Source organism: Synchiropus splendidus, chromosome 1 (genome assembly GCF_027744825.2).
Source record: "Synchiropus splendidus isolate RoL2022-P1 chromosome 1, RoL_Sspl_1.0, whole genome shotgun sequence".
Classification (NCBI taxonomy): Eukaryota; Metazoa; Chordata; class Actinopteri; order Syngnathiformes; family Callionymidae; genus Synchiropus; species Synchiropus splendidus.
Window position 1 is genome coordinate 49464884 of NC_071334.1, and position 27539 is coordinate 49492422.

General features: G+C 42.8%; 1 protein-coding gene across 1 annotated transcript; it reads right to left on the reverse strand.

The window, feature by feature from the left end:
• Window positions 1-828: 828 nt before the first annotated feature.
• Window positions 829-27503, reverse strand: LOC128766588 (bone morphogenetic protein receptor type-2-like). The gene is made up of 13 exons (XM_053878256.1): window positions 26631-27503; window positions 15000-15185; window positions 14519-14698; window positions 11732-11839; window positions 11495-11586; window positions 9443-9673; window positions 6640-6754; window positions 5491-5651; window positions 5243-5390; window positions 5000-5136; window positions 4645-4817; window positions 3189-4495; window positions 829-2483 (listed from the first exon to the last, which is right to left on the reverse strand). The coding sequence occupies exons 1-13, from the start codon at window positions 26707-26709 to the stop codon at window positions 2242-2244; spliced, it is 3159 nt and encodes a 1052-aa protein (XP_053734231.1). The 5' UTR covers window positions 26710-27503; the 3' UTR covers window positions 829-2241.
• Between the last annotated feature and the right edge of the window lie 36 nt (window positions 27504-27539).

Genomic DNA, 27539 nt, shown 5'->3' on the forward strand with positions numbered 1-27539 from the left:
ACAGAACCAGCCTTGGATGAAACCGGTTAGCACCAGTACCGGTACTGTACCGTGCATGTTCCATATTCCCACAGTGAGTCGTCCTTTACGAAAAGAAAGGAAACGCTGATGGTGCAACATTTAGTTTCAGTCAACGCAGTTGAACTTTCTCATTAGATTCCATCAATGCTACAATGATTTGAAATAATAAGAGTAAACAACATTGAAGTGGTGGAAGCAGGTTTCATCGTGGTGACATTGAAATACTGGAGATATCTTGGACATAAAACAATATGATGCAGAATAGATGCAGACATGAGAGAAGTCGAATGCAGATCGTAATAAAAGGCACCTTCAATTGTTGTGATGCCAGACCAGTCAAGTTCTAAAGTCACTATCTATGACCAACATTCACTCTGAATTACCACCCATTTTATTTTCCATCAACATGCTGCCGCTAACATTCGATAAACCATTGTAACTGGTAGAAATGGTGACCCATTTGATGGGTCGATGAGGCTTCATTAAGCAGTGTCCTGAACTTCAGTGGCCACTAGGTGGCGCTGTCTGCTGTAAAACGTTTGGACTTGACTAATTCAATGAAACCTCACATCATTTCTAAACAAAGAGCACCATCTAGTGGCCTCTGAAAATTAGGACATTGTTTCATGAAGCCTGATGTACCCATCACACTACTGTAATTTGTATGTTGCGTTTGTTTCTCAACTAAAAGTACTCGCTTTGGCGTGAAACGATAAAACAGACTTGTATAACAAGACTCCCCTTAAAATAATTTTAGAAACCAAGACAGATCAATATCAAACAGCAGCCAATATTTAATACATTTATTAAGATTTTTTTTACTTCCATATTGACTTGAAAATGTTTACAGAAACTGCACCGAGCAGACGCACAGCAATGGAATCTTCGGCCACGTCAACTGAATGCAAAACAGAATTCCATAAAAATGATACATATTGATGCATTACACATAATTATTTTCTTTTCATACAAATTACATTACAAAAAAAGATAAATGAGATGTTTTCTTACAGTATGACGTAACAAATATGGGATGAGAAGCTAAAGCTGAAGCCGTTGGTACGTGGGGCTGAATGTAGTTCCTTACCCGCACAGTGGGTGGCGTGGTGAGCAGGGAGACTTGCATAAACGAGTGAACATTTCATTGATGAATGTGTGAAGTATGTTCTGGTACAGCAGCTTCTTTGTGGCATGTTCAGGTTTGCTCAGTCCAGATGCCACAGCAATAATACACTTGTAATGAACAGACCAACACACGCTCGCACACACTTTCTAGGATGACAACTGATGAAAACAAACAAACAAAAAAAATAATGTCCTTAGTGTTTCAGATGAGTCTTCTTTTTTTGATTGGCTTCTGCTCTCCAGCTGGTCAATCTGGGCAGGTACAGAGAGTGAGGTCACATGACGGTGGTACGGTGATTAAAACATCCGCAGTTTGATTCTGGCGATTGGTCTCAGCCGCAGCTGGTTCAATTGTGCAGTCAGCTGACTGATTGTTAGTGTTGCTGCCCCTCATTCGATGATCCGGACACGGAGGAACGATTGTCGCTTGGTTCTCCTCACAGGGTGACGGTGCGGCGATACCGACTACTCATAAGTGCAACAGAGATTAACGTGTTAAAATAACAATACAAAATGGAACCAGAACGAAAGCAATAATAATAAAAAAAAACATCAAAGGCATCTAAAAGCTAAATCCTATTGCACAATTAAAATCATGATACAAAAAAGGTATATGGACAGAAATAAAAATTGCATACAAATAAGTAAAAAAAAACAAACAAAAAGTGTCTTTTAAGACGGTTTTTACAGAGCCTTCCTCTCCAGCGAAGCGTGATACAGCGGAGTCAAGGTTCACTCAAAAAGTTGATTGTTTTCCATAGCTTTTTTTTTCTTCTTATAAAGTTTAGAGACCATTCGCAGCGCGGTCACAAGAGCCGGAGCTTTTTCAAACACTGATTTGAGTGGGGTCAAAGTGCACATCAAAAGGAAACACAGAAAAAGCAATGAGAAGACGAGAGAGATGGAGAGACAGGCGAGTAAAAAGGCGAAAGCGGATGAGAACGCTGCATAGCTGGAGTCCATTTAAAGCGATGCCATCATCAGAAAGACACACCGGAGCGGACAGACTTGGTGGCTGTACAAGATCACACAGTTCGGCGGGGAAAAACAAGCCCTCTCTGCTGAGGTTTCGCAGTCCGGCCCGAGATTTGGCGCTCACACGCGAGTGTCGTTGGGCTCGCTGGAAAAGTTCCCTCCTTGCAGGTAGATGGCAGAACTGGACTTGGGCCGGTTCTGGCTGCGACCGGAGCTGTTGTTGTTGACCTCCGGCCCCCGGGTGTCCGTAGAGATGACCCATGTGGTTGGTCGCCATTTCTTCAGCGAATACGGCGTCTTGACACGCTTTTTGATCTTCTCCCCAGTGGCAAGAGCGCCATCTGTCTGTGCTAACCCCTCACCTGGAAAACAGCAAGCAAATCAATTACACCCACTGGAAAAAGCTCAAGTCCTCCTGCTTTGCAACAACAGCTAAATATAGCAGCCTGGAAGCACTCCATTTTAACCAGGGTGACAGTCTTTAGCAGAGTTTCAGGCTCTAAACAGAGGACGGTTGAATTATAGTGATTTGCTCCCAACTTGAGCTTCTAACAAAAGGACAGTCAAGTTTGTCTAATTTGCAGTTCCTTCTTTAAATAACTTCCATGGGATGCTTTTATGTTCAGTGACTCCGCTTCCACTAGTGATAGGCAGATGAGGTATCATGAAAAAGTACTGCAGGGTTGGTGAAACAGCATGCTATTTTCCAGCAGCGACTAGATGGCGCTCTTGGTTTAGAAACGTAAGGTTTCATTAAATTACTCTTCAAGTCCAAACGTTTTACAGCAGACAGCGCCATTTGGTGTCCTCTAAAAATCAGGACACTGTTTCACGAAGCCTCAACAATCAATCCTCACTAGTTTGTATTACATTTACATTTCCACGGCTGCAATGTTGCTGTAGCGTACGAGAATATTCATTATTATAAGGTATTTTGAATATGAGAATAAGTTTTTCAAAATGAAACTAACAGAATTACTATGCTGACGGGTCAGTGGAGTCGAACATCTAGACTTGCTAAATGTGTTCACGTCTGACAACATAGACGTATCAGTGGAGGGAGTCACCTAGAGAAGTGAGGTCCTGTGTGGTGAAGGACAGATCCAGGGAGTTGGGTCTCTCGGGCCTGCGAGCTCTCGGCTGCCTCAGCAAGGCCTCTCCTCTCATGATGACTGACGTGTCCCTCTGGAGGTCGCCAGCTGCACTTCCAGAGCCGGAACTTTCAGCGCTGTTCTCCTTGCTTCCTCCCTCTCCCCCCACCTCCTCCTCGCCACCGTCGCTCTCCCCGCCGCTCTCTCCCTGGCCAGTGTTGCTGTTGTTGTTGTTGGTGTTGGGTCGAGCTGAGCGCAGTGCTGCGACGCCCATGGTTCGGTCCGGTATCTCTCGACTGAGCAGCGGCTCGTGTTCATCGGGACTCGCCGTGATGACGCCCAGGCTGAGGCGGCTGTCATCGGAGCGAAGGGCAGTGGAGCCATTCTGAGATATGTTGGACCCTCCGAAACCAGCGGACCCATCTGCATTGATGGACAGCATGGTGGCGCCAGCGTGACCGTTGGCAGCGCCGTTGACACTGCCATTGGCCATTGTGTCTCGTAGAGCGGGTATGTTGTTGGTGCTGGGGGCCCGCTGAGCCTCTGCTGTAGTGTTTGTGGCAGCGACAGCACCAACATTGGTCTTTGAGTTCTCCACCTGCCGCAGGTTGGACTTCCCGGAGCGCCCGAACTTGAACCTGATTGAGGAGGACGACGACTCCTTCTTGGGGGGCTTGTTGCGCAAAGGTAGACTGGACGGCCTTTTGGGCAGGTTCTGTTGTTTGGGGAGGGGAAATATGGAGGTGGGGATGGTGGCGTTTGCTTCTGATGCCCCCGATGCTTCACTGGCCATCTTGATGAGAGGGTACAGGAGGCTGGAGCTTCCTGGACTCAGTGGGTCTGGAGAGCAGAACTGCTTCTGGGAGTGCTCCATCAGATTCTCATCCGAACTCTCCTTCAGGTTCTTATCAACCTCTTTAGGGTCCAGCTTGGTGGTCTCCAGGTCTTCCTGGGTCAGGTGGAGACAGACAGGAACGGTGGGGAGCCCCACCGGCCCCTCAGATTCAGAGATGATGGTAGTGGTGGTGGTGGAGGCTGACGGGCTTCCTCTCAGCCCCGCTCCGCTGGTGCTGCTACCGTCTGGGCTCGGCAGACGGGCGTTCGCCTGCTGCTGCCGCTCCTGGTTGATGGAATTACGGTTTCTTTCCCCGGTGCCCAGACCAATCCTGCCAGTTCCAGAACCAGTGGTGTCGCCCTGCGTGTTCTTGGCTATGCCTTCGTTCTCTTCGATGTAGGAAGAGGGATGGTCGGAATATGGACCGGATTTGGGGGTCATGCGATTTCTGCAAAATAAGAAGATTCTGTTGAGAAAAACTTGATGCTTGGTGGATTTAAAAAAAAATAGGTTTTTCATAAACATCACAAACACATCTCACTCCAATTCAATTGAAATGTATGATACAAGCTAAAACAAAAGCAGCTTCAGGTCTACCTCTCATTGTGCAGCGTTGTGGACATTGGGTTGAGCGTGGGGCTCACAGACTTGGAGCGATCCCAAATGAGAAGCAACTCTGCCAGTCTTTCCTCAGCACACTGAGCGGTGAGGCGGGCCTCCGCATCCTGGTCCCAACAGTCCTCCATGGTCTCCTTCAGGGAGCGAACAGCCTGCAGCAGACACAGAGAGGGGCACCAGCTGAGCAACTTAACACCACCATCTTTGACCGTCCTGAACAGCAAACCAGAAGAGGAACGTGCAACATAAAAACTATTCTTCAGAGAAGCCTATACAGCAGCCCAGCAGAACCAGGTGTTATTTCCAAATCCATCCCAACATGTCACTGACATACCAAGCTGTTCTCTTTCCAAGCCTCAGGGAATTTGGGACGTTGCTTCTCCCTCGACACCAGGACCTGCATGTCGTCAAATGTTGGGTGGTTCCCTGCTTCTGCCTGAAAGGCCATCTGGTACTCTGGCACGGATTCGCCTGCAAAACACGGGACTCAGTGTTTCGACCCAGCAGCTCACTTGCTCTTCATCAGCACAGAGACTGTGTGAACAGTGCTGTAAGAGCTTGTGCAAGTATGTCTGACCTGGGAAAAGGTCGGTGCATCTCATGAACGTCTCCCAGTAGACCAGGCCCAGCGCGTACATGTCCACCTGCTTCAGTGCAGACTCGCAGTCACGCAGGTTCACCGCTCCCTCCAGCACCTCGGGAGCCATGTAACGGATCGTCCCCACCTGACAGAACAAATCGGAAAGAACGGATAGTGACGACTGGTCCTGACCCTCACAGGCGCGAGGCGTGCGGTGACGAATGTGGTGGTCAGAGATGACTTGCCTCACTGATGGCCGTGTTCTCCTCCTCGCCGTGACGTGCAGGCCTGTTCCCTGTTAGCTTCATGGACAGTCCAAAATCGATGATGACGCAGGTGCCGTCAGCCTTGACCAGAATGTTGCGGCTGTTCAGGTCCCGGTGAGAAACGGCCGGCTTGTACAAATCTGAAAAAAAAAAAAAAAGACTCACTTATTTGTAGAAGGATCAAGTGGCTCCCGATAATAACCACAAATCCTCCCACATTACACTAATCACTGATTGTTTAGCAGAACGGTAAACAGACAAATAGACAGCCCTCTAATCTAATCAACAACGGGATTAAGAATCAGACGACTATGCACGCAATTCTCTTCACTGTCCAGTAGGGGGCGCAAGGTGACGTTGTGACAGACACTGGTATTTGCTGCCTCTTCTTTGAACGTGTGCATGGAGGGGGTTCGGTCAGAAGCAAAACCCCGAGAGATTATGCTGCTCTAACGTCAGCTCTCCACTTCTTTTTCCGATGTGAGTCCAGTCCCACCGGCATCACTTCCGCAACTAGAGTTCAAACCATAAAACTGCATGTGACTCCCTGCTGCAACTTCTCTGCTCCTGACAGGTTCGAGCACTTGATGTGTGATGATGCGGGAGAAGGTTGAGGTCGGGTGGCGTGCTTGTCAGCTCTGCAAATTTAAATGCCTTCTCCGAGGCTGGCAGATACGGACGTCATTCGAGTTCCTATCAGGCTTCCTTGACTCTGCCCTTTTTCCTCTGCTAGGCCTGCTGCAGGCCAGTCTATAAATAAACAGCGTATTTGTCAAAATGCAGGGATGCAGTGCTGTAAGCTCAGTAGATCCACGTGGAGCTGCAGTACGTGTCGGACAAATGACACAGGATAAGAGAGCCCACACAAGGGCTCAAATGACAGACATATCCGATGATTTAGGAAATTCTCCATGCTACATCATTCTACATGAATAATTGGCTAATAACTGACCCTGCTCTGCTAACACTTGTCCACTTGTTGAGTAAATTCATTTACAGACATTACACCGTCAATAACTCGGAGCAGAACATTGCAGTTCAATTCCACCAGCCAAAATGAAACTCAATCCTGTCGGTGAAGCTCATGTCTGAGGTGTCTGCGTGGGTTATCTTTTCACTTCAGCTCACCTCCTTTGAACAGCTCTGTGTGCAGGTACGCCAGGCCTCGGGTGACAGAGTGAGCGAGCCGGCAACTGCTGACCCAGTCGTTGGTCTGAATACCCAAGTAGCGGCTGAGAGAACCCTTCAGGAGACAGAGGAGAATAATGGGATGAAAAGCGTGAACAGAAAAGCATCCACCGCCGCCATCGTCGCGCGAAAGTTGGAGGGAATGTAAATCAAACTGATGGATCCCTTTAGTGAAAAGAGCAAGTGACAAACACTGTGTCGTCTCAGTTCCTCCTCCTCTTTCCAAGAGCTCTTTAAAATTCCACAACTCTGGCAACAGCAATAAAACAAAGGGAAGGTCAAGAGTGACATATAAGGGGAAATGGAAAAAAAGACAAGAGTTTAATAGGACAATAAAAAAAAAGTTAAGCTTCATTTTTTCTGAGCAGGAAACACCAAAAGACTTGTGAAAGGTCGAATAGCTGCTGGATTAAAGAAAGAAGTTGTCCAACTCCATTGCAGACCTAAAGAATGTTCTGGTTAATGACTTCTGTCAGCCTTAACAACGCTCAACTGTCAGACGGCAACACACATCCACACTTCTCACCCCAGTCAAATACAAGAACCTAATCACCAGTCAATGATCACGGACGCAGGCAGCTGAAGCAATCGGCATCAGTCCTGTAGCTAGAAGTCACGTGTCCAGGGCTCCTGTCCTAGTGCGCACTGCATTGCCACGGAAACAGGCTGCTCTTTGATGATTAAAATACACAAGAAGTTCCTTTCAATAGCCAACTGGAGGTCATATTTTTTATTTTAATCAAGAGTCTGAAGGATTCCAATGGAAACGGATTCATCTTTAACCTCCTCAGATCTGAGCTTTTCTTGAGTTTTTCTTTTGGCAACATGGGATAGATGGACCATTGATAACTGAACTTTGACTTATAAGGAAAGCTGTTTTTGCGAAGAAGAATACGGTATGATAAGTGTTAGAGTGAGAGGAAAGCATTATGACAATGAGCAGACCCCACAAAGATGGAGATACAAATGTCTGTGTGTCTGTGTACTTGAATAGCTATCCTTGTGGGCACCAAATCTTGGAAACACACCACCAAAATGAGGATGAAAATGGCAAAATAACTGGCTCATTATAATTTGTTTCAAATTTGGCTCAGAGATCAACATTTACAAAACCAAAGTATCATGGCACTGAAAATGTAATCTCCATACATGTGGATGGGGGGGACCAAAGTGGTTGAAGAACTTAATTGAATTAAAGATAAAATTGTTTCCATAGGCAGTTGCAGTATCTCACTGACAGCTCACATGGACTGACTTCACCAGCAGTCTTGCTGACAGACCAATCATTTATTCTGTAGAAGTGATTTTACATTGGTCAGCTTTTGGAATGCATCATTCTGGAATAGCTGATTGTGGATAATGCAAATGTTTTCTTAAATATCCTGATTTTCTGGAACCTCAGGTTAGCTGGTGCATCATCAATTCGGTTGTGTTTGAGTTTCCCTGCGTGCTGAGACAACTGTTCTGCAGTCAGTTTTTTGTGTTCCAACAGTTTGTTTCTTTCAGGAAACATAAATGTTATGTTTCCTGAAAGAAACATAACATTTAGTTATGTTTCTTTCAGGATTTTTTTTTCATCACCAACACACAGCGAAAATCACCAAGATCACATTCACCTCCATGACGCTTGTTGTATTTTCTGCTTATGCTCAATGTTCAAATTCATTTTATCAAGTGTGATCTGGTGAAATTTCATCAGATACATGAAGTTGAAAGTGTAATGTGTCAACATGCAACGCTGACACCTGCATCAACAATGGAAGCAAAAGTCACTTGACAATAGTCGCTATTTGACATCTTTGGAGTGAGAAGGTGTTGCTTATGTACAGCTGTATTCCAGCTGCAGGACTTCAGCCGTAGGATTAGGTGAACATCACGTGAGCTTACGACGCTTCACACTTTGAGCTCAGTTAGTCGGACAATGCCTGTATATGGGATATATTCTGTTATTGTTTTTGTTTGGTGACTTGCTGTATTAATTGAAATACATAGACGGAAACTGATTTTTAATTAATCATTTGTTCGGAGGGACTAATTAAGTAAATGGAATGGTCAAACAAATGTTATTGAATTTATGTACACAACATTGATTAAAAAGGAACAATGTCATTTTTTTTAATTGGCCATAGTCAGATAAGAACACTTTTCAGCATCACTCGACGCATTGATAAACAGCATTGAAGCAGAAAGCATTTTCCCCCAGACAGGCCTTCAAACATGGAAAAAAAAATGTCATCTGGATTAAATTCAGGAGTCGTACTGAATAAAATAGATCTATGACTAGACTTATTACTAATCTTAAACACCACATATTTATGGAGAAATGTGTTCCTTTAGACAACCCTGCAATAACCTCAAAGTACATGAGCGATTAGGCAAACAAAACACCCAGGCTTTCTGGAGTCATGTTTCGCTGGGATATTAGAGGAAGAACCTGAGGTATCGTATTTTACCAACACTGATGTGACTGATGAGATAATTGATTTCTTTATCTCCTGAACTGGTCTGCTGTGCCCTCACCCACCACTTGGCATGACAGGCGGATGACTCAGAAATGACTGAGCTAAAATTATTATCAGCCAGTGGAAAAGTACATATCATGACTTCATGTGACAGTATGTTTTGCATTGCCTTTCTGATCTGATAACAGAGCAGGATAAAAGCTATACTGCCAGAAACACAGCAAGAAACAAAGCATTAACTACACTGGATGTCATTCAAATACACAGTCAAGATAGCTCACGTGTGGGTAGTAGTCCATGACAAGCAGGTACTCCGTTCGTCCCTCTGCGCCCGTCCGCTCATCAGCAGCCACGAATCGAACAATGTTGTCATGCTCCAGCAAAGGGAGGCGGTAGATGGAGCACTCGTTCAGGAAGTTCTGGCGATTGGCTGCAGTGAACACCTTCACAGCAACAGGCCGCTCATCCAAGGAGCCGCAGTACACAGTGCCGTATCGTCCACGCCCGATCAGCTGGACAGTGGAGGAGATCGGTTAATGAGAGTTACATAAATCCCTTTTACATGAGACATGAAATTTCACAAGGGGAAAAACAGACAAACAGCAAGGACAAACATAGCAGGCAAACCAAATTACTAACCCTCAACATGGTTAAACGGTTAAAAAGAATAAGTCTCCAGTCAATGAATTAGAATGAATTTGAGTGCGTCAGGTCTTTGAGATGTACACAAAACAACAACAATGAACAAAAGATGCCAGGTTTTCCCATATCCATCTTCCAAAAAACAAAACAGAACAATGTTTAGTCTTCGTCACCCCCATGCTTGTGTCGAACAAGAAGATAAGGCCCAAGGCCGTGTCTTCATTTCACTTTGCCCACTGCTTCACTGGGAAAGCGTGTACACTTCTCCTCTTTACACAACTAGCTAAATTGAAAATAAGTAGCCCGTCAGGATAAATTTAGAACAATGCAATGCATGTTAATTTCAACCCCCACTCTCTGATCACTGTGTCTAAATGGAGAGGCTCGACACAGCTTGTTAAATGTACTGCTCTCAGTTGCCAATCTGATGGTAATCAGGCGTCATTGTAAATTCTTCACCGAAGTCATCCAGTTTGTGACCTTAACATGAGCCTAAGACGTTTTGATTTTAAAGTCTCATGATGGCATGATGCCACTGCGTGGATCTGTGTCAGCCTGACTACCCCAATAGCAATAGATAGTTCAGTCAAAAGCAAGCAAGCGCATTGATTTAAGAGAAAACTGTTTTAGAAATCTAGCTTCTGCTAAGCTAAACACTGGCAGTCCCCTAAACAGCTAAAGATGGTGTTCCACTCACCAGACCAAGTAATACAGTGTCAACCAGCATCAGAAAGCTACTTTCCATTAAAATAAACTGTAATCAACCTTCAGACTCAGTTGCTTTTTTAGTCACAATGATGTCGTTCAGCGAATTGCAGTCTCCCTCAACAATCAGATTTCAATCCTGCTTCACTTAAAATCAATACTTCATGAGCTTATCTCGCCATCAAAGGCACTCCATTTTTATTATACATAATACTTTCAAATAAATGTGAAAACAAAGAGGCCAAGGCCAAAACGGGGAGTTCATGTGGACCTTTGTTACTGTCACTAAAACCCAGACTAGTGATTTCTGCTCAAGTACCCATCAGGTTATCAGGATCGAGTTTCAGCACTTGTGACAGGGCCTTGTGAAATGACACTGATGCACTCAGCCCCGCTAAAACAAACAAACAAAAAAAGCGTCACTTAAAATAACTCATAACAAATTCATACCATAAATAAACAGGATCGCTGCCACTACTCTGAATGCGGGACTACCGCCGGTGCGTTCATCCTACCAATCAATACACGTCTAACAACTGGACAGAAATGACTGTGATGTCTCATCTCAGAAATGTCTCATCAAACAAACTATGGCTATGTTTCCACTAAAAGGGGGAACACAAATAAGCTGTGCATATGGGAGGTATACATCCCATCAGTTCAACTCAAAAATGCATCCCTCCCAACTAAAGCAATGAAGAACATAATACGTGGTCTGTGTGCATGCAAAATTGGCGAAGTTGTAGTCTGTTGTCAGGTAAGTCAGTTAACTGTAGGTTGGGGCTATGCAAACGTTACTGGAGATGATATTAATATGGCAGCAGTCTGACCTATGCTCTTACTGTATCTGCATTTCACACAGGGTTGCACGAAACAAGAGAATTGGCTAATGCTGAAAGATTACACTGCAGCACAGAAAGCTCCTCGAATTGACCGTTGAGGACGAATCTAAAAATACAAGTCACAAGGCTGATGTGAGCACTGACCTCCAGCAGTTTCAGATTGTCCAAGTCCAGTGAGCTTTCCGAGCAAGCAGCCTCCATCATGTTCAGGTTGTGAAGACCCTGTTTGCCATCACCTGCAAACCACAATCACAGGCATGCACTCCGATCACAAGAAGAAAGCTTGGGGCACAAAACCTCTGGTGACGAATTTACTAAGAAGAATTCATAGCCTTGACTTAAAAAACATCTATTTGGCAGAGTGAAGCTGTGACAACGTACCTCGCACCGTACGGCAACAAAAGAAGGCGATGACAGCAACAACGGCCAACACAGACACTGTTGCCAGGGCGATAATTATGGTCTTTTCGTAGCTTAGTCTGTGAGGGTCTGCAACAAGGACAGATTGAAAACAAAGCATGTATGAATAAATAAACAACACTGGTCTGGACAGTTGTTTTAATGCATGTATAAAAAACTATGTAGGAGAAAACATTTGGTGTAACAAGATTACTTTTTAATTAGACTACATGTAAAAAAAAAGACAGTTCCGTTGTGATTATGCAACATGTGTCCGTTTTGTTAACTCAAATTTTTGGTATCTACACCAACTAATGTAAATGTCTTCACTAATGTACACATTTAAACACATAAAGCACTCGGGAGAGTGATCTCAGTCCATCAGTCCAACACAAATCCTCTACGATGTCAGCAAAATAACAAAGAAAGAGTTATTTTTCGCAACGTCAATGCAGATTGAGGGAAAAGATATGACAGTTTCTTGTATTATATATATATATATATATATATATATATATATATATATATATATATATATCCACACCACACACACAAGGTTGGACTATGGATGAAAACACACAAGACTTGAGCTATTTAAAGAGGCACTTTTATATTTTGATGACAAGAATTGTTAAATTCTATCGATAAAAATTGTGACTCAAACAAACAATAGGCAGCTTATGAACAAAGATCCATTTTCCTTCTTAAACTTAATAGGCAAGGATAATATTCCAGTGAGCTCTTCATCCATGATTCAAATCACCTCAGCATACACTGTCAAGGATGGAATTTGAAGGTAAAATGAAAATGCTTTTCATCAATATGGTGTTTGAAGAACCGACTGTGAACTATGTAACACAAACTAAGCAACAGTACCTTTAGAGAAAATCTGTCCTACTTTTTGAAGTTACCATGGAAAGTCATTTGACTTGCCGCATCTAACCTTGATCTAAAAAATAAACGTTCCTTCCTGATCATAAAACATCGTCGGTGAGCCATTGACAATAGCAAAGCCATTTGTCTTTAAAACAGGTTCAAGTGTAAAGAAGGGCAGGAACACTTTGCTGCATCAGTTAAGCTAAACAATCATACAGAATGGCCAACAGACTGGAAACAAGTGGAGGAGACAACACAGGGAAGCAAACATGAAGACGAGGAAAAGCACGGGCTGTGGCTCGAGGAAAAAGGGGGAGCTGAGGTGCGGGCTATTCCTGCTGTCATGTACTCGTGACTAATGACACCCTGCACGTGCTGCCTGCTAAACACTTGCCCACATAACAGTATCAATGCATTCTATAAAGGAATGAAATATATAAAAGCCAAACTGCAACAACGGTTGACACGCTGGTGAACACATTAGACCAGCACAGTCAGAGAAACAGGAAATGGCTATGTTCTGCAGCAGACATACTGTCAGACAGCTGGTTAAATAAGTGCTATGGACGGTCACATCAGTTGCACTGCTAGTTCGGACAGAACCAGACACAGTCAATTTCAATCGAAAGCAAGATCATTTCACCAATGTGATACCGCATTTCTGTTGACTTTAACCACCTTACATTTTTCTTCTATGCATCATATTATTTTTATATTATTTTTTAACTTATATCTATCACTCTTGTCATATCACAATGGTATATCCAGTTCAGTAGATGTAGCATTGTTAGCTACACATTAGCATGAGAAGCAACCGGACCAAAATTAATCCAAAACATTCTGTCCAAATATTCAGTAAGAAACTCCCTTCTGCCTCCCCTTTAGTTGGTCTTTCAAACAAACGCAGACAGCATGTCAGTACAATTTTCTAAGTCCCGTAAATAGCCAAATAGAAAGGTCCAGAATTTCTAGACAATTAATCTAGTCGAAAATATGCTTTGGCACGAGAACAATCAACAGCAACATTTGACTGAAAGCGGCAAGACAAGGAAAATTATTAAGCAAGCTGCATAACTAAATGTACATTCCAAGTGCAGCGGCATGACTTTACATTTCATACATCTATCAGTCGGTTCAACTGTGAAACAGTCGGCGGCAAGAACACAGACAGACAGATAGAGCAGACGCCTTGTAATCCCTGGAATGCAGAGAGACGACATGGATGGTGGAGTGTGTGTGTGTGTGTGTGTGTCTGTGTCATGTGTGTGCGTGCACACAGAAATGTGAGCGGACGTCAACAACACTTCTTTTCATTGAGCAACAGGAACAGCTAACAAAGCACCTGTTTGATGCACGAGACATTTATAAGAAGACAGAACACAAAGACGCAGACTGACTCATATTCTCACTAAAATAAGTCTGGGACAAGGGAAAGGACAGGCAACATTTCACTGACCAGTGCAGCTAACCATTCACATGAAGGGAAACACAGCAAGGAAGTTGACTTGACTATTGGAGGAAAAAATAGAAGGACCACATGTAAGTGCATTAAGTTTAGCGCATGTCTGTGCTGCATCACTATTGTAAAGGAAATGTACTGTTTGTACTGTGATTTGAAAATATGACACTGTACACACAGAAGGCTGCTTGGTGTAAACAAGAAACTGAAGGACACAAAAAATACAGGCACTGTGTGACTACGTAAACAATTACTGCTTACTGCCTGGAGTTTGATTTCTAGAGGGATTGAGTAAGAGTTTACACCTGCACACATTTGAGCTCAGGGCACTAACGTCATGGGACTTCACTTCTTGACATAGATGAAACAATAAAAGTGATGCTGAAACCACAAGCAGCACTAGAAGGCTTGAGCTTGTGAGTGTGTCTGCTTACATATGGGCTGAGCAGTGGTGGGAGTCGGCAGTGGGAAGTCCTCCGTGAAGTTCATGTTGCACATGTCACTGCCGCAGCAGCAGAAGTGGTACGACCCATTCTGGGTTTGTTGAGGGGAGTGGTTCACCACGCAGCTGTCTTCTTTACACACCTGGTTGTCGCTTATGTAAGTCCAGCATCCTGAACCACAGAAGAACCAGTGCATAAGAATAATGGACCCCATCAAACACATCAATTAAGATTCATAGCAAAAATACCTAAAAAAGCAGACAAACTTTCCAGGCACTTTGCATTATGATATCATCTGTCACACGAACCAAGATGAGAGAAAATAAAATTCCTCACATTCAAAGTTTTGTTTTGCATTGAAAGCTGGTCACATTTCTTTTTTTTAAGTAAAGCCATGAAAATACAGATCTTAAACTTCCAAAGTGAAATATCTGGATTAATAATCATGATTACAAAACCTACAACTGCTTACCTTGTTTGACTAGTCGCACTTCCCCAGGCAGACTCTTTTCCCACAGGCCAAAGCAGTGCTTGGCCGTGGCACATTTGATGGTGGTGTTTTCAGGCGAGACCCGCCCTTCGCCTCCAGGGAGCCTCTCCATCTCCCATCGCTGCTCTTGGTCCGTGAAGGCGCACTCTCTCTCCTCACCTTGTGCAGCTGTGGCAGAGAGAGAAAGGAAGTCCTGTTATATCAATACATCTTAGGAGGGGAAAAACTAAATTAGACAAGATTTATGCATGTAAGGTTGTTGACATTGCAGCCTGTTTATTACTTTATGTTCAAAATCCTTTTATATAAAAATGTATACCAAAGTCTAACAATAATGCTGAGAAATCCATCACTAATAGGAGGTGAGAAATGCACTGAAAATGAGAGACAAGTGGAGGTGAATTTCAAACGGTGAAACATCAAATAAAAAGTTATTTCAAGTATTTCCAAACCAATGTGAACCACCCAGTCATTAAACCACCTCAAATAAATAAATATAGGTGTCCCTCAAATACAGTCCAATGTTCACTGTTCTACGGTGCCAAAGGAGTTTATTCTTTAAATGATTAGCACTAGTGGAAGAACAAGATGCAGTATGCAAATTGACGGGAAACATTGAACCAAACAACAGCGCCTTTTCTGCAAGAATTTGATTAAGTCATTTGTTTGAATACACTAAAATATCAACAACAAAAGATGACAAGTCAGTCAACAGTTTTGGAAAGGATGTAAGTGAGGAGTAGCTGCAGGGAGAGAGACTGTGAGCAGCATGTGTGGAAGCAATTCAACAGAGTCATGAAGAAGTCATTGCAGTTTGATCATGCTTAGATCCCTTCTCAAGCAGAGTGAGCGATCATGTGAGTGTTGAAATGCAAAACAGACCCACAGCTATGAAGATGGGCCCACTGCCCACTATACCGTGTGTAATAATGTTAAGGATTTGTATTTCTGCCCAGGAGTCTCATCTGTTAGTACAGGTGCTGTGTAATGGGCCAAGCGAAAATTCGAACAATTATCTATCAATGAACACGGTCTAATTGCTATTTAATGAGTGACAGACATGCTTTTGGCGACAGCCGGATCAGACCATTTGCAAAAGTGTTTGTTGATTCCTCCGATTTACAGAAATAATCAATGATCACCAGATGGTGTCAGAGAATGTTTCCAAATGACATTGTCTGACCATCTGAGTGAGTCGCAGTGGTTGTAAGGAAACGGAGTAAATGTTAAGTTGTGTTTGTTTGCACAGCTTGCATTATGGGTAATCGTAGATAAGGGAAACACAGTGTGCCAATTTGTTTCTCTTACTTACTCACAGCTCTCCCCATCATCCATTGGGGGAGGGAGGGGGTCTGTTTTGGAGGAGAGTGTGGGGGAGGGGGTTTGCTTTGCTCTGCACAAGGTCAAGTTGGCCTGTGGGTGACGCGATAGAGTGGTAGCTCTGCTGGGAATGACGCCAACTTCCCTCGGCTGCCCCCGTCCACAGATAAAGCCGTACTGCCTCACCCACTGGACCTTTACTGCCTACTGTTTGGCTGCTTTTGCTAGATGGTGCACAGGACAGCATGCGCACAGAAAGTTCAACACAAAAGGTTAAAAGTGAGGGGGAACTGTGTTTGGATGAGGGCAAATAAACAGGGACGAGCAAGAAACGCTACAGTGAGAACTCAATTATGCACAGCTATTCAATGTACTTTACATTTCCAATGGCATGCGAGCGGTGATGCATGCACGCTTATGCCAATGTCACTGTGTGACACTTTTAATTTTAATGCTTCTGTCGTTTTGTGACAGTGTCAGGGCTGCTTCAAGTATCGCATATTGTGGATTTTGTTTTGCCCGTAAAAGCCAGTATGGAACACCACAGGTGCTGGATAAACGTTTTATTATTATGACCATTGTTGTCATAGCTGGCTCACTCAGGACACAACCTAGAAAGACACACGCAACAAGTCACTTGTCAAACTCCCAATGATGCACAACACACTGGCTGAACTGAGTTCTCAAGGCTTTTCAGACAAACAAGCACTATTTTAACCCCACAAGCATACACTGCAAGTGAAGAAGAAATACCAAGTGGATGACAATAACCATGGAAATTAAAGAGAAATCAAGGAGATCAAAGCACTACATTCCAGTGCATTTAAGATAACAGTTCAGAGCTGTCCGTAGATTCATTTTTTTCTAATCTAAAGCTGAGTTAATTTGAGATAATGTTTACAATGTGATGCTGTTAGCATGTTGTTGAGCCTCTTCACTGCCTCTGAGTTTATCTCAAGAATGTCCGTGACAGTATGTGTTATGTTGAGTTGCTGGACTAAACAAATGTTTGCATTGGCCACTCTGGTGTTGATAACATCTTCCTTTAAGTTACATTAAGTTACATTTAAGCCATTAATCGGAAGTAAACTCAACATGAGCGTGATTAATAGACATTTTAAAAAATTATAATAACTATATAAACAACTATTCTGGTTATTTAGAAAAAAACTTCTTGTTGCTGTGGCAGCAAAAAACAGAATTTAATGGTGACTTTTTAATAGGAAACAAACTCAAAACCATCAGCCCAGCAACAATTGCCGTTCCTGCCAGGACTAGGCGTCCATTATAATTACTTCAACCCTGCAATAAAAGGAGACTGGGCGTTGGGAAGTGAGGACATGAGAAACAATAGATGGAAGTGCTGAGCGTGGGACAACACCCAGCTCACAGATATAAGAAACGACCTTTTAAAACATAGTTAGGAGAGCTAAAATCCATAACTATCTCTCATCTCTTCCCCAAAGCTACTAAAACGTTATACACCAATTAATTATTCATACTGAATCCAATCTACGTGCAATGAAATAAAACACCACATAATGATCCTTTGGGTCAATAAGCGGATTAGGTCCTGAGTGAGACCTTGAAATAAATAGATTTGGAAATGTATAAAGGTGCAATTGTAGCAGTTGCTTTGGGGCTGTGGACAAAGATAACCCAGAAAGGCTCAGTTTCTTTTCCTCTCTTCCAAATAGTTCCACACCGAGTTGTGCAAACAAAGTCTAATGCATGGCCAAAATGATCAAAACCTTTCAATGAGTGGCTTTCTTGCCATTACAGAGAGAAAGAATAGAACGCACCAAATAGAGGACATTGTGGCTCTTTCATTGTGATTAGTGAAAATAGTTTTGTTCAGGTTGGATTTTTCATTTTAACACAATGCTGATTTACTATAAATTGCAAATGTTTTCTTTAGCTCCAAAGAACTTTTACACGCGGGGAAGAAGAATATATTATATAGTGCATGTATTATCTTGGACACAGAATAAAAGGCACATTTCTAAAATATAGCTCTTAATTATGACACAGATAAATATAAATTACTCAGCTTACTCATCCAAACAGCCTCAGACAATTAAAAATGTGCCATGCATAATGACCACTGTCAAAGTGGACAAGAGCGTTGCAAGGTGAACTTTCATGTGCTGATTCTCTAAAGTTGTTTTGTCTTGATAATTTTGAGGGACAGAGCAGATTCAACAATTATAGATAATGGCTGCAGACTATTTTGGGATGAATGTCAGAGCTCCTTTACACACTCAAATAAATCAGCCACATTAGTCCATTGTTCAGTTGAGTGAATAAACTGGGTTTTCAAAATCTTTCTTTTTTGATTTTGATCTTTACAATCATGTTTTTTTCTCCCTCCTCAATTTAGGCCTTTTCATCAGCCTTGAAGCAAAAAAAAAAAAAATCTCCTTTCAGGATGAAAGCATCCTGTTGTTTTAAATACCGTGACATGCCTCATTTGCTTTGATTTCAATGGAAAGTGGGGCCATCAGAAGCTGGGTGTTATTGTATTCTTTATTTGGTGGGTTCAAAAATCAGCGCTAAAGAGTTTTGGGGTTTGTTTACACTGCCGTGGCACAGAGCTACAACTTGCACTGCCAAATGGGAATCGGACTCGCTTACCCTAAGCTAAGTAAACATGTAGCCAAGTGTAAATAAATCAGTCAATCCCTAAAAAAATAAATTAAAACCCTGTGGAGGTTAAGGGCAATAGAACACAGTTGGCAGTGGAGCATGTGACAGAGCTCAAGCGCAGAGTGTCACAATTTGCTCTTTTGCAGTCTGATCCTCAGGAGCACTCCCCAAGTCAGACTTCATTGGCGTTTCTCTAGTCCTGCCTGGCACTGGTTGGTTCTTTAGCGAAACTCTGGCATTCTTCAGAGGATTTCTGGTTGGATACAAATCTCTTGTGTTCCTTGCTGATTGGCTGTGGCAGGCACTGTTGCCAGTACAATTCTGCAGCGCATGCTGTGTGATTTTGGCTTGCAAGGTTGCAAAGGATTGTGGGTCAAAGAATGCAGGCAAGGTCAGTGAAGCGGGGCAGATAAGTGAGAAAGAAAGAGAGATAAAAAAATGTGCAAGCAAGAGAGAGAAAGCGTAAGGCCGGTCCTTATCAAAAGGCGTAGGAGAAGCTTTCTTCTCCAAGCTCGCTCATTGGATGATTTTGAGCAATGAATGTTTGCTGCTGTGCACTCGTGTCCCAGATATTTACCAGGCCCCTCCTCCCCCATCTCCAAAACCATCCTCCCCTGTTTGGTCTTTACTGCCCCCTCTAACTGCCCCCTCTCCCTCCAGCTTCCCTACTAAAAAAACAACAGCGATCTTATCTGGCGCTCCGCTTCCTACTGCCAAGGCTCATCAGATACATGCAAGACATTGCAGTCTTTAAGCTAGAACGGAGTGCAGTGGCATGTTCATGCTAATATTCCTTCGTAAAGTAGTGTGAATTACAGCGTGACTAGACAGTGGGAACAATAAATCAATGAATCAATTGCTGTCAGTTCATGTTTTTTTAGAATTGCTACTTAACCCACCCATCACTCAGCCAACAGCAAGCCAGTATATAATGGTAAATATTCAATAATGAAAATATCATTACAGACACAGTATATTCACAAGTAAACATAAACAATAGGTCGCCCAACATATAGTTGCCATTCCGAGCAGCCAGTTCCATAGTGGAGTTCACATTTTGGGAGGTTTTAATTGTGCATTTTCCTTATTTTACATTTCATCACTGAACTTGCTGTAGTCTTACATTAGATACCAAGGAATTAAGGAATTATTTTGGGGAGTAGCACAATGTAAAATCAAGTAGAGTACCACAAAATACATACATCTTAACTAGTATGGCTCTATGCAACTGAAATATGATGTTTAAAAAGGAAATGTGATAATTTATTCAGTTCCAGATCGGGCTCCTGCTACATTAAATAGAACTAAACCATTTTCAAAGAATTTAATTGGTAATGAAGCACAGCACAAGTTCAAAGAGGCATTTAATTCTAATAGGTTCAAGAAATTTCCTAGAATACTAGAATAGAATACAACTGAACAACTGCACAATACATTTATTTGGCGGCACAGACACTTAACAATAGTGAAAATGTGTGTCAAGATGAGGATGAAAAATTCAAAATAAGTGGGTCATTATAATTGGATTCACGTTTGGTTCCTGGTTAAGGTTAGCCAATTGTTTTGGATGGTTAGGTTCAGGGTGAAAGGTTGTGGAAAGCATTATGGAAATGAGAGGTCCTCACTACAGGAGAAGTTTTGCATTGTGAAGCATTGTACTCGTAACAAATACTATGGCATAAATGTCTCCAGTTACCATAAAATCTGTTGATAAATCCGATATAGCGCCAGGTAACATGGTCCTCTTTTGACCTACCATGGTGAATGTGTGAATGGTTTCTGGCTACAAACACCTTATGATGGATAAAAATCCAAGTCTTATAACAGATAAAACACACTGGATGAGTGTGGCTTGAGAAATAATGACATCACATCATACCTGCTGCAACTGTTTGGGTGCTGCTTGTTGCTGAGCTAGGATGGAAGGGATTCAGGGGTATTTGCTGACACCCCAATATTTGTGCCCCATGGCAGAGTTTAAAGATGCAAAAGAGAGGGTGGGGGAGGCTGGGTATTTAATCTGGCCCATCTGTTGCCATCGGACGGCCACCCCTTCGGAAAAAAAACAAAAAAAAAAAACACCAGCCCTCGTCTGAGTCTGTCTGGGTCTGGCACAGTTATGCTAATCCTGGAGCTTACACCACACTCAAAGCCAACAGGCCAGGCCACCATTACTGACTGCGATGCATCCACTGCAAATCCTGGACTCCCCCCTCCGTACCTTAACTTTCTCAAATATGCGATGAAAACACAGATGACAGGGTGGACGGGGTGATGTTTGCTATGGCACCACAGGGGGGATAATCTCAGATTATATTTAAACAAGCAACCCATGGGTTTCAGGCTGCATATGAATTTGGCAGCAACATGTATAATGCTGTAACATTCTCTAGGTGAATAAAATAACACTGCAGTCACACTACAGACTTCATTGATGGATTGAACACGGCTCACCTATCAAGACAAGACGTTTGGTTTTTGCTGTGGTGGTTATAACATTTTAGGAGTATGGGGTGATCTCAGCAATTGTATTTTGATGTCAGAGAGGAAACATTTGCCTTCAGCTCTCCCCTCTTCCGATCTGATTTTATAAATGCTTGTAAGAGGATTACTTAAGGGAACACAATTGGTCTGAACCATGCTCTCTTTTGTCCCTCATTGGTTTAGGTCTGTCTAAGGAATTATACCTCATTCAGGCACTCATCTGTGTTTACTATAGTATCAATGCCCTTTCATAAAATAACCGCTGTGTGGCTCCGAAAGAAAAATACATTGTAAATCTCACTTTGACAGCACACTATGCCTTTGCTTATGACTGGAGACCTACAGTATAACAGTTTGCCCATGCCATTTTTTGAGTAGTGTTCTAACCCGTGGTGGTAAACAAAACTGCGTCCATCAAATCAGGCTCTGTATCACTCTGTTTGACAAACTCATCCCCATTTTGGAAAAGCAAAACCCAATAAGAACTGTTATACTGAATCACAATTTCCTTCAAAGCCTGGAAATTAAAGCAAGGAAATAAAGGGGACCATGACTTGTTTTTATCTAATTTAATATGAGGCTGACTACAGCAGAGATAAAATGGGCTCCTCCCCACCATTTCAGCAATCATGGCTGTTTCTATCTGCAGTCAGTGCCATCTTTTTTATCCAAAATACAAACTGTGCAAACTATTATGGAATCAAAGCACTCACTGTGCTTTCATATCAGCCAGACAGCTGATTTGTCACTGCAGCATAAATAGTGCCAGCTAAGCTATTACCACAAATTTCATTCGTGAAAACTACTTATGTGTTCGCTTCATGAATTTAAACATTTTATAAACAACTTTTGGAATTGAGAGAGGAGGAGAAAATTGCCACTTTGTCTGTTTTATGGCCTATTCTGGATTGTTCAGCAAACTACGAGTATTCACATAACCATAACAGATTTGTCCCAGGCCAAAAACACACAAATACTTCTCACACAATTGTCTGAGCAGTTTGCTCATCTTTCATCCTTTTAAGTGCCAGCACACTTGTGCTGCAGACTTGCATCAAATTGTGGGTCACACAAGGTAGTGTTTGCTCCCCATTACGCACCAAGGTTTTTCCCACTATAGGAGTGAAATGCAACTGTAGGGGTTAAAATCCCTTATGATGCTAAATCACTGGGGTGAACCCTGATCCTATCAGGTTTATACCACGGTACTGGAACATGAAATAGGATCCAAATACAGTTCTAATGTGCTGTATTAACTCCAGTAATTACAAATGCGGTGGAAATGACTTTCGTACGATCACGTATGATTATGGTAGCATTTAGCCACCTATGCAAAACTCTGCTGATCAAAAAATTGCCATCGGATGGCACCGATGGTAGGCTCTCATTTCGTCATCATTATATTTCATTGTGCACGATTCTGTGACTAGTTCTAATCTAAATGTTTTTATTCTGTCACTAACTCAAACATAATCGAACGTATTTTGTTTGACAATTATGAAGAGCCGTTCATGGCCCAAAAAAAAAAAAAATCATATAAATAGCTCTAGCGAATTTCGTCTAGGCTGCAGGGTTGCATGGATCACGTCTTGTTGGTGTTTTGGCCCGCATCCGGTCACTTATGACGATTTTGCTATTTGTTGTCAATGTGGTGCCCACACCATACTCTTCATTCACCTCCCTGACAATGATTTACTTGGTTACTTAATCTCATAATTTGCCAAAAGTGCTGTTCATGTGTCTGATACAGCAAGTTTGTCTTGAGTACAAGATTAGCGTACTATATAGCTGACTGTAATAACTTTTCTATTGGCTATCGGAAAGGATTATTTCTAGCATTGTGCCAAAAATAATGATACTGTGATATATTGTGTGATTTTGTTGGGCCCTACGTTGTTGATACACAGGTGCCAAGAATCAATACTGAAACAATTAAGATACGACTGTCCACAATATTTGTTCACAGAGTAAATACAGCGACAGAGCACTCTTTAGAAAAGGGGGGCAAATAGTGTGGCGGATGAATAGTGAACAGGCGTGACATTGGTCCTCCCATCTTTGTCGTGAGTACAGAATAGACCAGTTAGCCCATTGCTCATCAAGTCGGGCTCACGCATGTCAGACCGCGTTGTTAGGCGACCGTGCTCAAGCATCGAACAGAGTAATATACACTACAGATGCTCTCACTCTATTGACAGTCAATTGAACCAGATAGATTCAAGAGTTCACAGCGTCACCTCTCACTATGGAGCAGATTTGTGTTGCTCGGCTGCAATTGCCTAAATTGTTCTCTGCATGAAATGTGGACTGAATCAGTGTTAACAAGCGCAAACGTGAAGTATTTTTCTGTTTTTCTTTGTTGTCATTTATGTGAAATTGACTGACTGATGTTTTTTCCATTTCCACTCAAATGGCTTCAGTGCAGTCAAAGAATAATGAATTTATTAAGAAAATAATTTATTGGGAAAACTATTGTAACAGTATCACATCATGAGTTAATTCAGATTTGATGTTACACTTCATATATTTATAACTAAACAAAGTGAGACTTATTAGGTCGAAGCAGATAGGTGAAAGAGTTTAAATCATTTGCCCAACAAGCAGCCACATCACAACACACTTGACTTTTGGACAAACATACAAAGGAGAAGGAGAAAAGACCTTTGCAGCACCTTTTCAGCACTTGGCTGGTGCATGTGATGGCACTATTTTCGAAAATGTCTTTTGGCTCTGTCTCTTTGACAAAGTGAATGGTCGAGCAGCAAGTACCTCAATGCCATTTATTATGGTCGCATACACACCGACTTCCTTTTATACTGTATTGTCTATTTATAATCCTAAACCACTGGCCTCACTGTGCATTAAGCTCTTGATATGACCGTGAAGCAGACAGCTTCAACAGGCCCCGTGTTTTTGAAGCTCTGTATAAAGCCTTTTTGGTCAGAGAACAGTGGGCCTGTCAACACCTCCCTATGAGGCCCACGAGACACAGCTTCTGGATTTTTGACAAAAGAAGCAAAAGTCTTTTCAGCTTTTACTACACTCTTTTTGCGCTAATCCTCTCAAAACATCAAACAGAAGCCAAAAGAAACGTCTGCATGACGTTACTTTGACCTGAAAACATGCAGCAGGTATCGTCAGTATGCTGAGAACTGGATCTTGTGCAGATTTACAGAGCAGCAGGCAGACACCCACACAAAAATTAGTCACACAGGGACAGAAGCTTGGCTGTGGACAGGTTCAACACAGTCAGGAGACCACACAACACTCATTTTATGTTGTGCTTAACTCATGAGTTGTTGACTGTTAAATCTGGACATGCCTTCTATGTGCATAGAATTTGCAACTTGGAAAAAGTAACTGACATCCACTTTATATCAGTGCCCTTCCAAATAATTTAGACTATGCACCTTTCCCTTTAAATTGGGGTCAAGGCGGGTCATGAATGACGACCTCCAGTCCTGTGCAGCAGAACCATCAGCATGTCAGTTACAGTCGAGTAGTGGGGAACTGTAATTCATTACATTTACCGCCCTGACACAGTGCAAGCATGCTGCTGAGTAATGGCTCATCTCCCATCATTATCCATGCGATAATCTCACCTTTATGAGACAACATTCAAATTAGTATTCCCAGAGTGCAGCTTGATGCTCGCAATGTTTGGCAGAGAATAGACTGATCCACTCAGGAAGCAATACACGGACTAATGACGGATGTGTGTAGGCATGTTTGTCATGTAAACAGTCTATAAATCCAAATATTTGTAGAGAGAAAAATTCATGCGGCTCACATTCAGATCAGCATAACAAATGAGTGATTCACTCCTCAAAAGGGCCAAGCTTGTGGTTTTGTTTCTGTCTTAGACAAGCTAGAAACAAAACCACAAATTTCATTGAGAGGCAGGAGTCTGCAAAAATGCAAACTTAAATGGAGTGAAGGTGCAGACACAGCCACACTCTCGCTCTCTTAGAGGTGTAACCATTAATGACAAATTGCAGTTGCACCACAAATTAAACAAATAATGTCAAATAACTAAGCATAGAAAATGACTTCAGACAAAAATCAGTTTGGCAGGAATGACAAGTTAAATGTGAAAATCAGGTATGCATTTCTTCCTGTTATACCACAAACATACCGAGTTATAACATTACTGTTAATCCAAACAGTGTAAATAAATGTGATTCAGCCATGCCCAGTAACTTGCTGCTTCAAAAGCTGAAATTGTTGCACTTCTAAGTGCAATTAGAAGCTGCGATTAAGATGGCTGAGATTAGCAGTCATGTGACAACGATTTTCAAATTAAGGCCAGTGAATGCAGAAGCATAGGGTATTTCCAAGATGCAGCATTAACAAGATATTAGCAGGGTATTTTGTGCATGTTCAGCTTTGATGTATTTTAATGTTTGAAAGAGACTGAAATACATCAAAGTATGCTCAAAGATGTAAAAGCAATTACACTAACCCCTCTGCTCAAAGAAGAATTTGATAGCGTCTTTCAGAACAAACAGCCAAAAGTGGTGAGATTTGAATTCAAATGACTCTTGAATGTCTTTCTTGTTCTCCTTCAGTCAGGCCCATGCAACTCCATAATAATACCCATCCAGCTCTAAGGACAGACATGATAATCAAAACATGAGAGTGCAAAAATCTCGATGTTCCTCTGCATGCCGCGTTCCTCTATCTCACAGGGACGCGCTCCTATCATCGCCAAGGTCTCACAGAAGCCTGGCTTGAGCCCAAAGTCTTGAACAGGGGGCAAGGCTTGGCAGACAAGGACTGCAGCAGTATATTTGGCAGTGTTTTTCCAGGCCTTTGTACACCGAATGATTCAAAAGGAGCCAGTGGTCTGTTTGCTACTGTGCTTGAAAAGAAATCTGTGAAGGCTCTTTGATTCCAACGATGTGCCAGATCACTCCAGGAAACAGGGACACTGAAGATGTGGAGCACAGACAGATGCCTGCACATACCTGTACACTACTGGTTGACTTGAATTGTAAAGTTATGATTAATTAATAGTTGAGGATAATCAATAATTGAAGCACAGCGGATGACCCAGTCTGGGCAGTCTAGACGGATTATAGGAGGCGAAACAGGGAAACATACAGGAAGTCATGATAATTTACACCAAATCACATTACTACTGGGGAAAAAACAGACACTTACCGGCCACGGATGTGGAGAGAATCGCCAGGCAAAAGCCAAATTTAGCAAGTGATTTCATGGTTATTGGGCCCACAGCCATGATACTTAATATCGACTTTGGTCTCGTAGTTAGGTCTCCTCCAAACACGGTTCTGCGTCTCTCCTTTTGCACTTTGTTTTGCTCTTTTTTTCCTTCACGTCACCTCGATAACTTGAAACGCTCCGCCGTGCAACCAACAGCACATAGATGGATGGTGTGTACAGCGTGTCCTCTCGACTGGCGACGATTAAAAGCCCCACTTCAGTGCGCGGCACTCGTACGACGTGATAAAAAAGCAGGAGCGACTAACTTGCTGGGCTGATTTGCCGTCTGAAACAAGCCAGCGCACAACGTCCATCTCTGCTAGCTGGCATGCTAGCTGCCCGAGGCGACTGTCTGACACTGAAAAACTTAGTCGAGGTGGTAAATGTGCGGCTAATACGTCCAACCGGGCGCACATTCGCTGAACCACATACCGTCGCCGGGGCTGGATCCGCTAACGTTTCTCCATTAAAGGCAAAACACGCGGCTAATTAGCTCTGCTGGAGATGGTTTGCACGGCTAGCCGACGTTAGCCAGAACAGCTAGCCTGTTAGTTATCCGCCTTCAGTGGTGAACGAGACGCGGCTTCCAGTCCGAGTTTTCAGGATCGCATTGGACGGAAAAAAATTATTTCGGAAGGCGTCAGGCGGCGGAATGTGGATATCTCTTGGTCTGATCTCCCTCTCTGGGCGGTCGACTACGCTCGGTAATGACGCTCTGGAGCTCACTCGCCAGGCAGGCAGACAGACAGACGGGGAGGCTGGGAACGCCTCGTTTGCTGGCTTGTCTGGACCGCTCGTCTCCGGTATCAGGTTGCTGTGGGCTGGGATTGGGGGTGGAAGATAGAC

Excerpts from the sequence above, each read along its gene's own strand:
- LOC128766588 (XM_053878256.1), bottom strand. The coding sequence starts at position 26,709 with ATGGCTGTGGGCCCAATAACCATGAAATCACTTGCTAAATTTGGCTTT. Across the intron at positions 14,699-14,999 it reads AGTGCGACTAGTCAAACAAG|GATGCTGGACTTACATAAGC; the intron begins GTAAGCAGTTGT and ends TCTGTGGTTCAG. Across the intron at positions 4,818-4,999 it reads CTTGGAAAGAGAACAGCTTG|GCTGTTCGCTCCCTGAAGGA; the intron begins GTATGTCAGTGA and ends TGTCTGCTGCAG.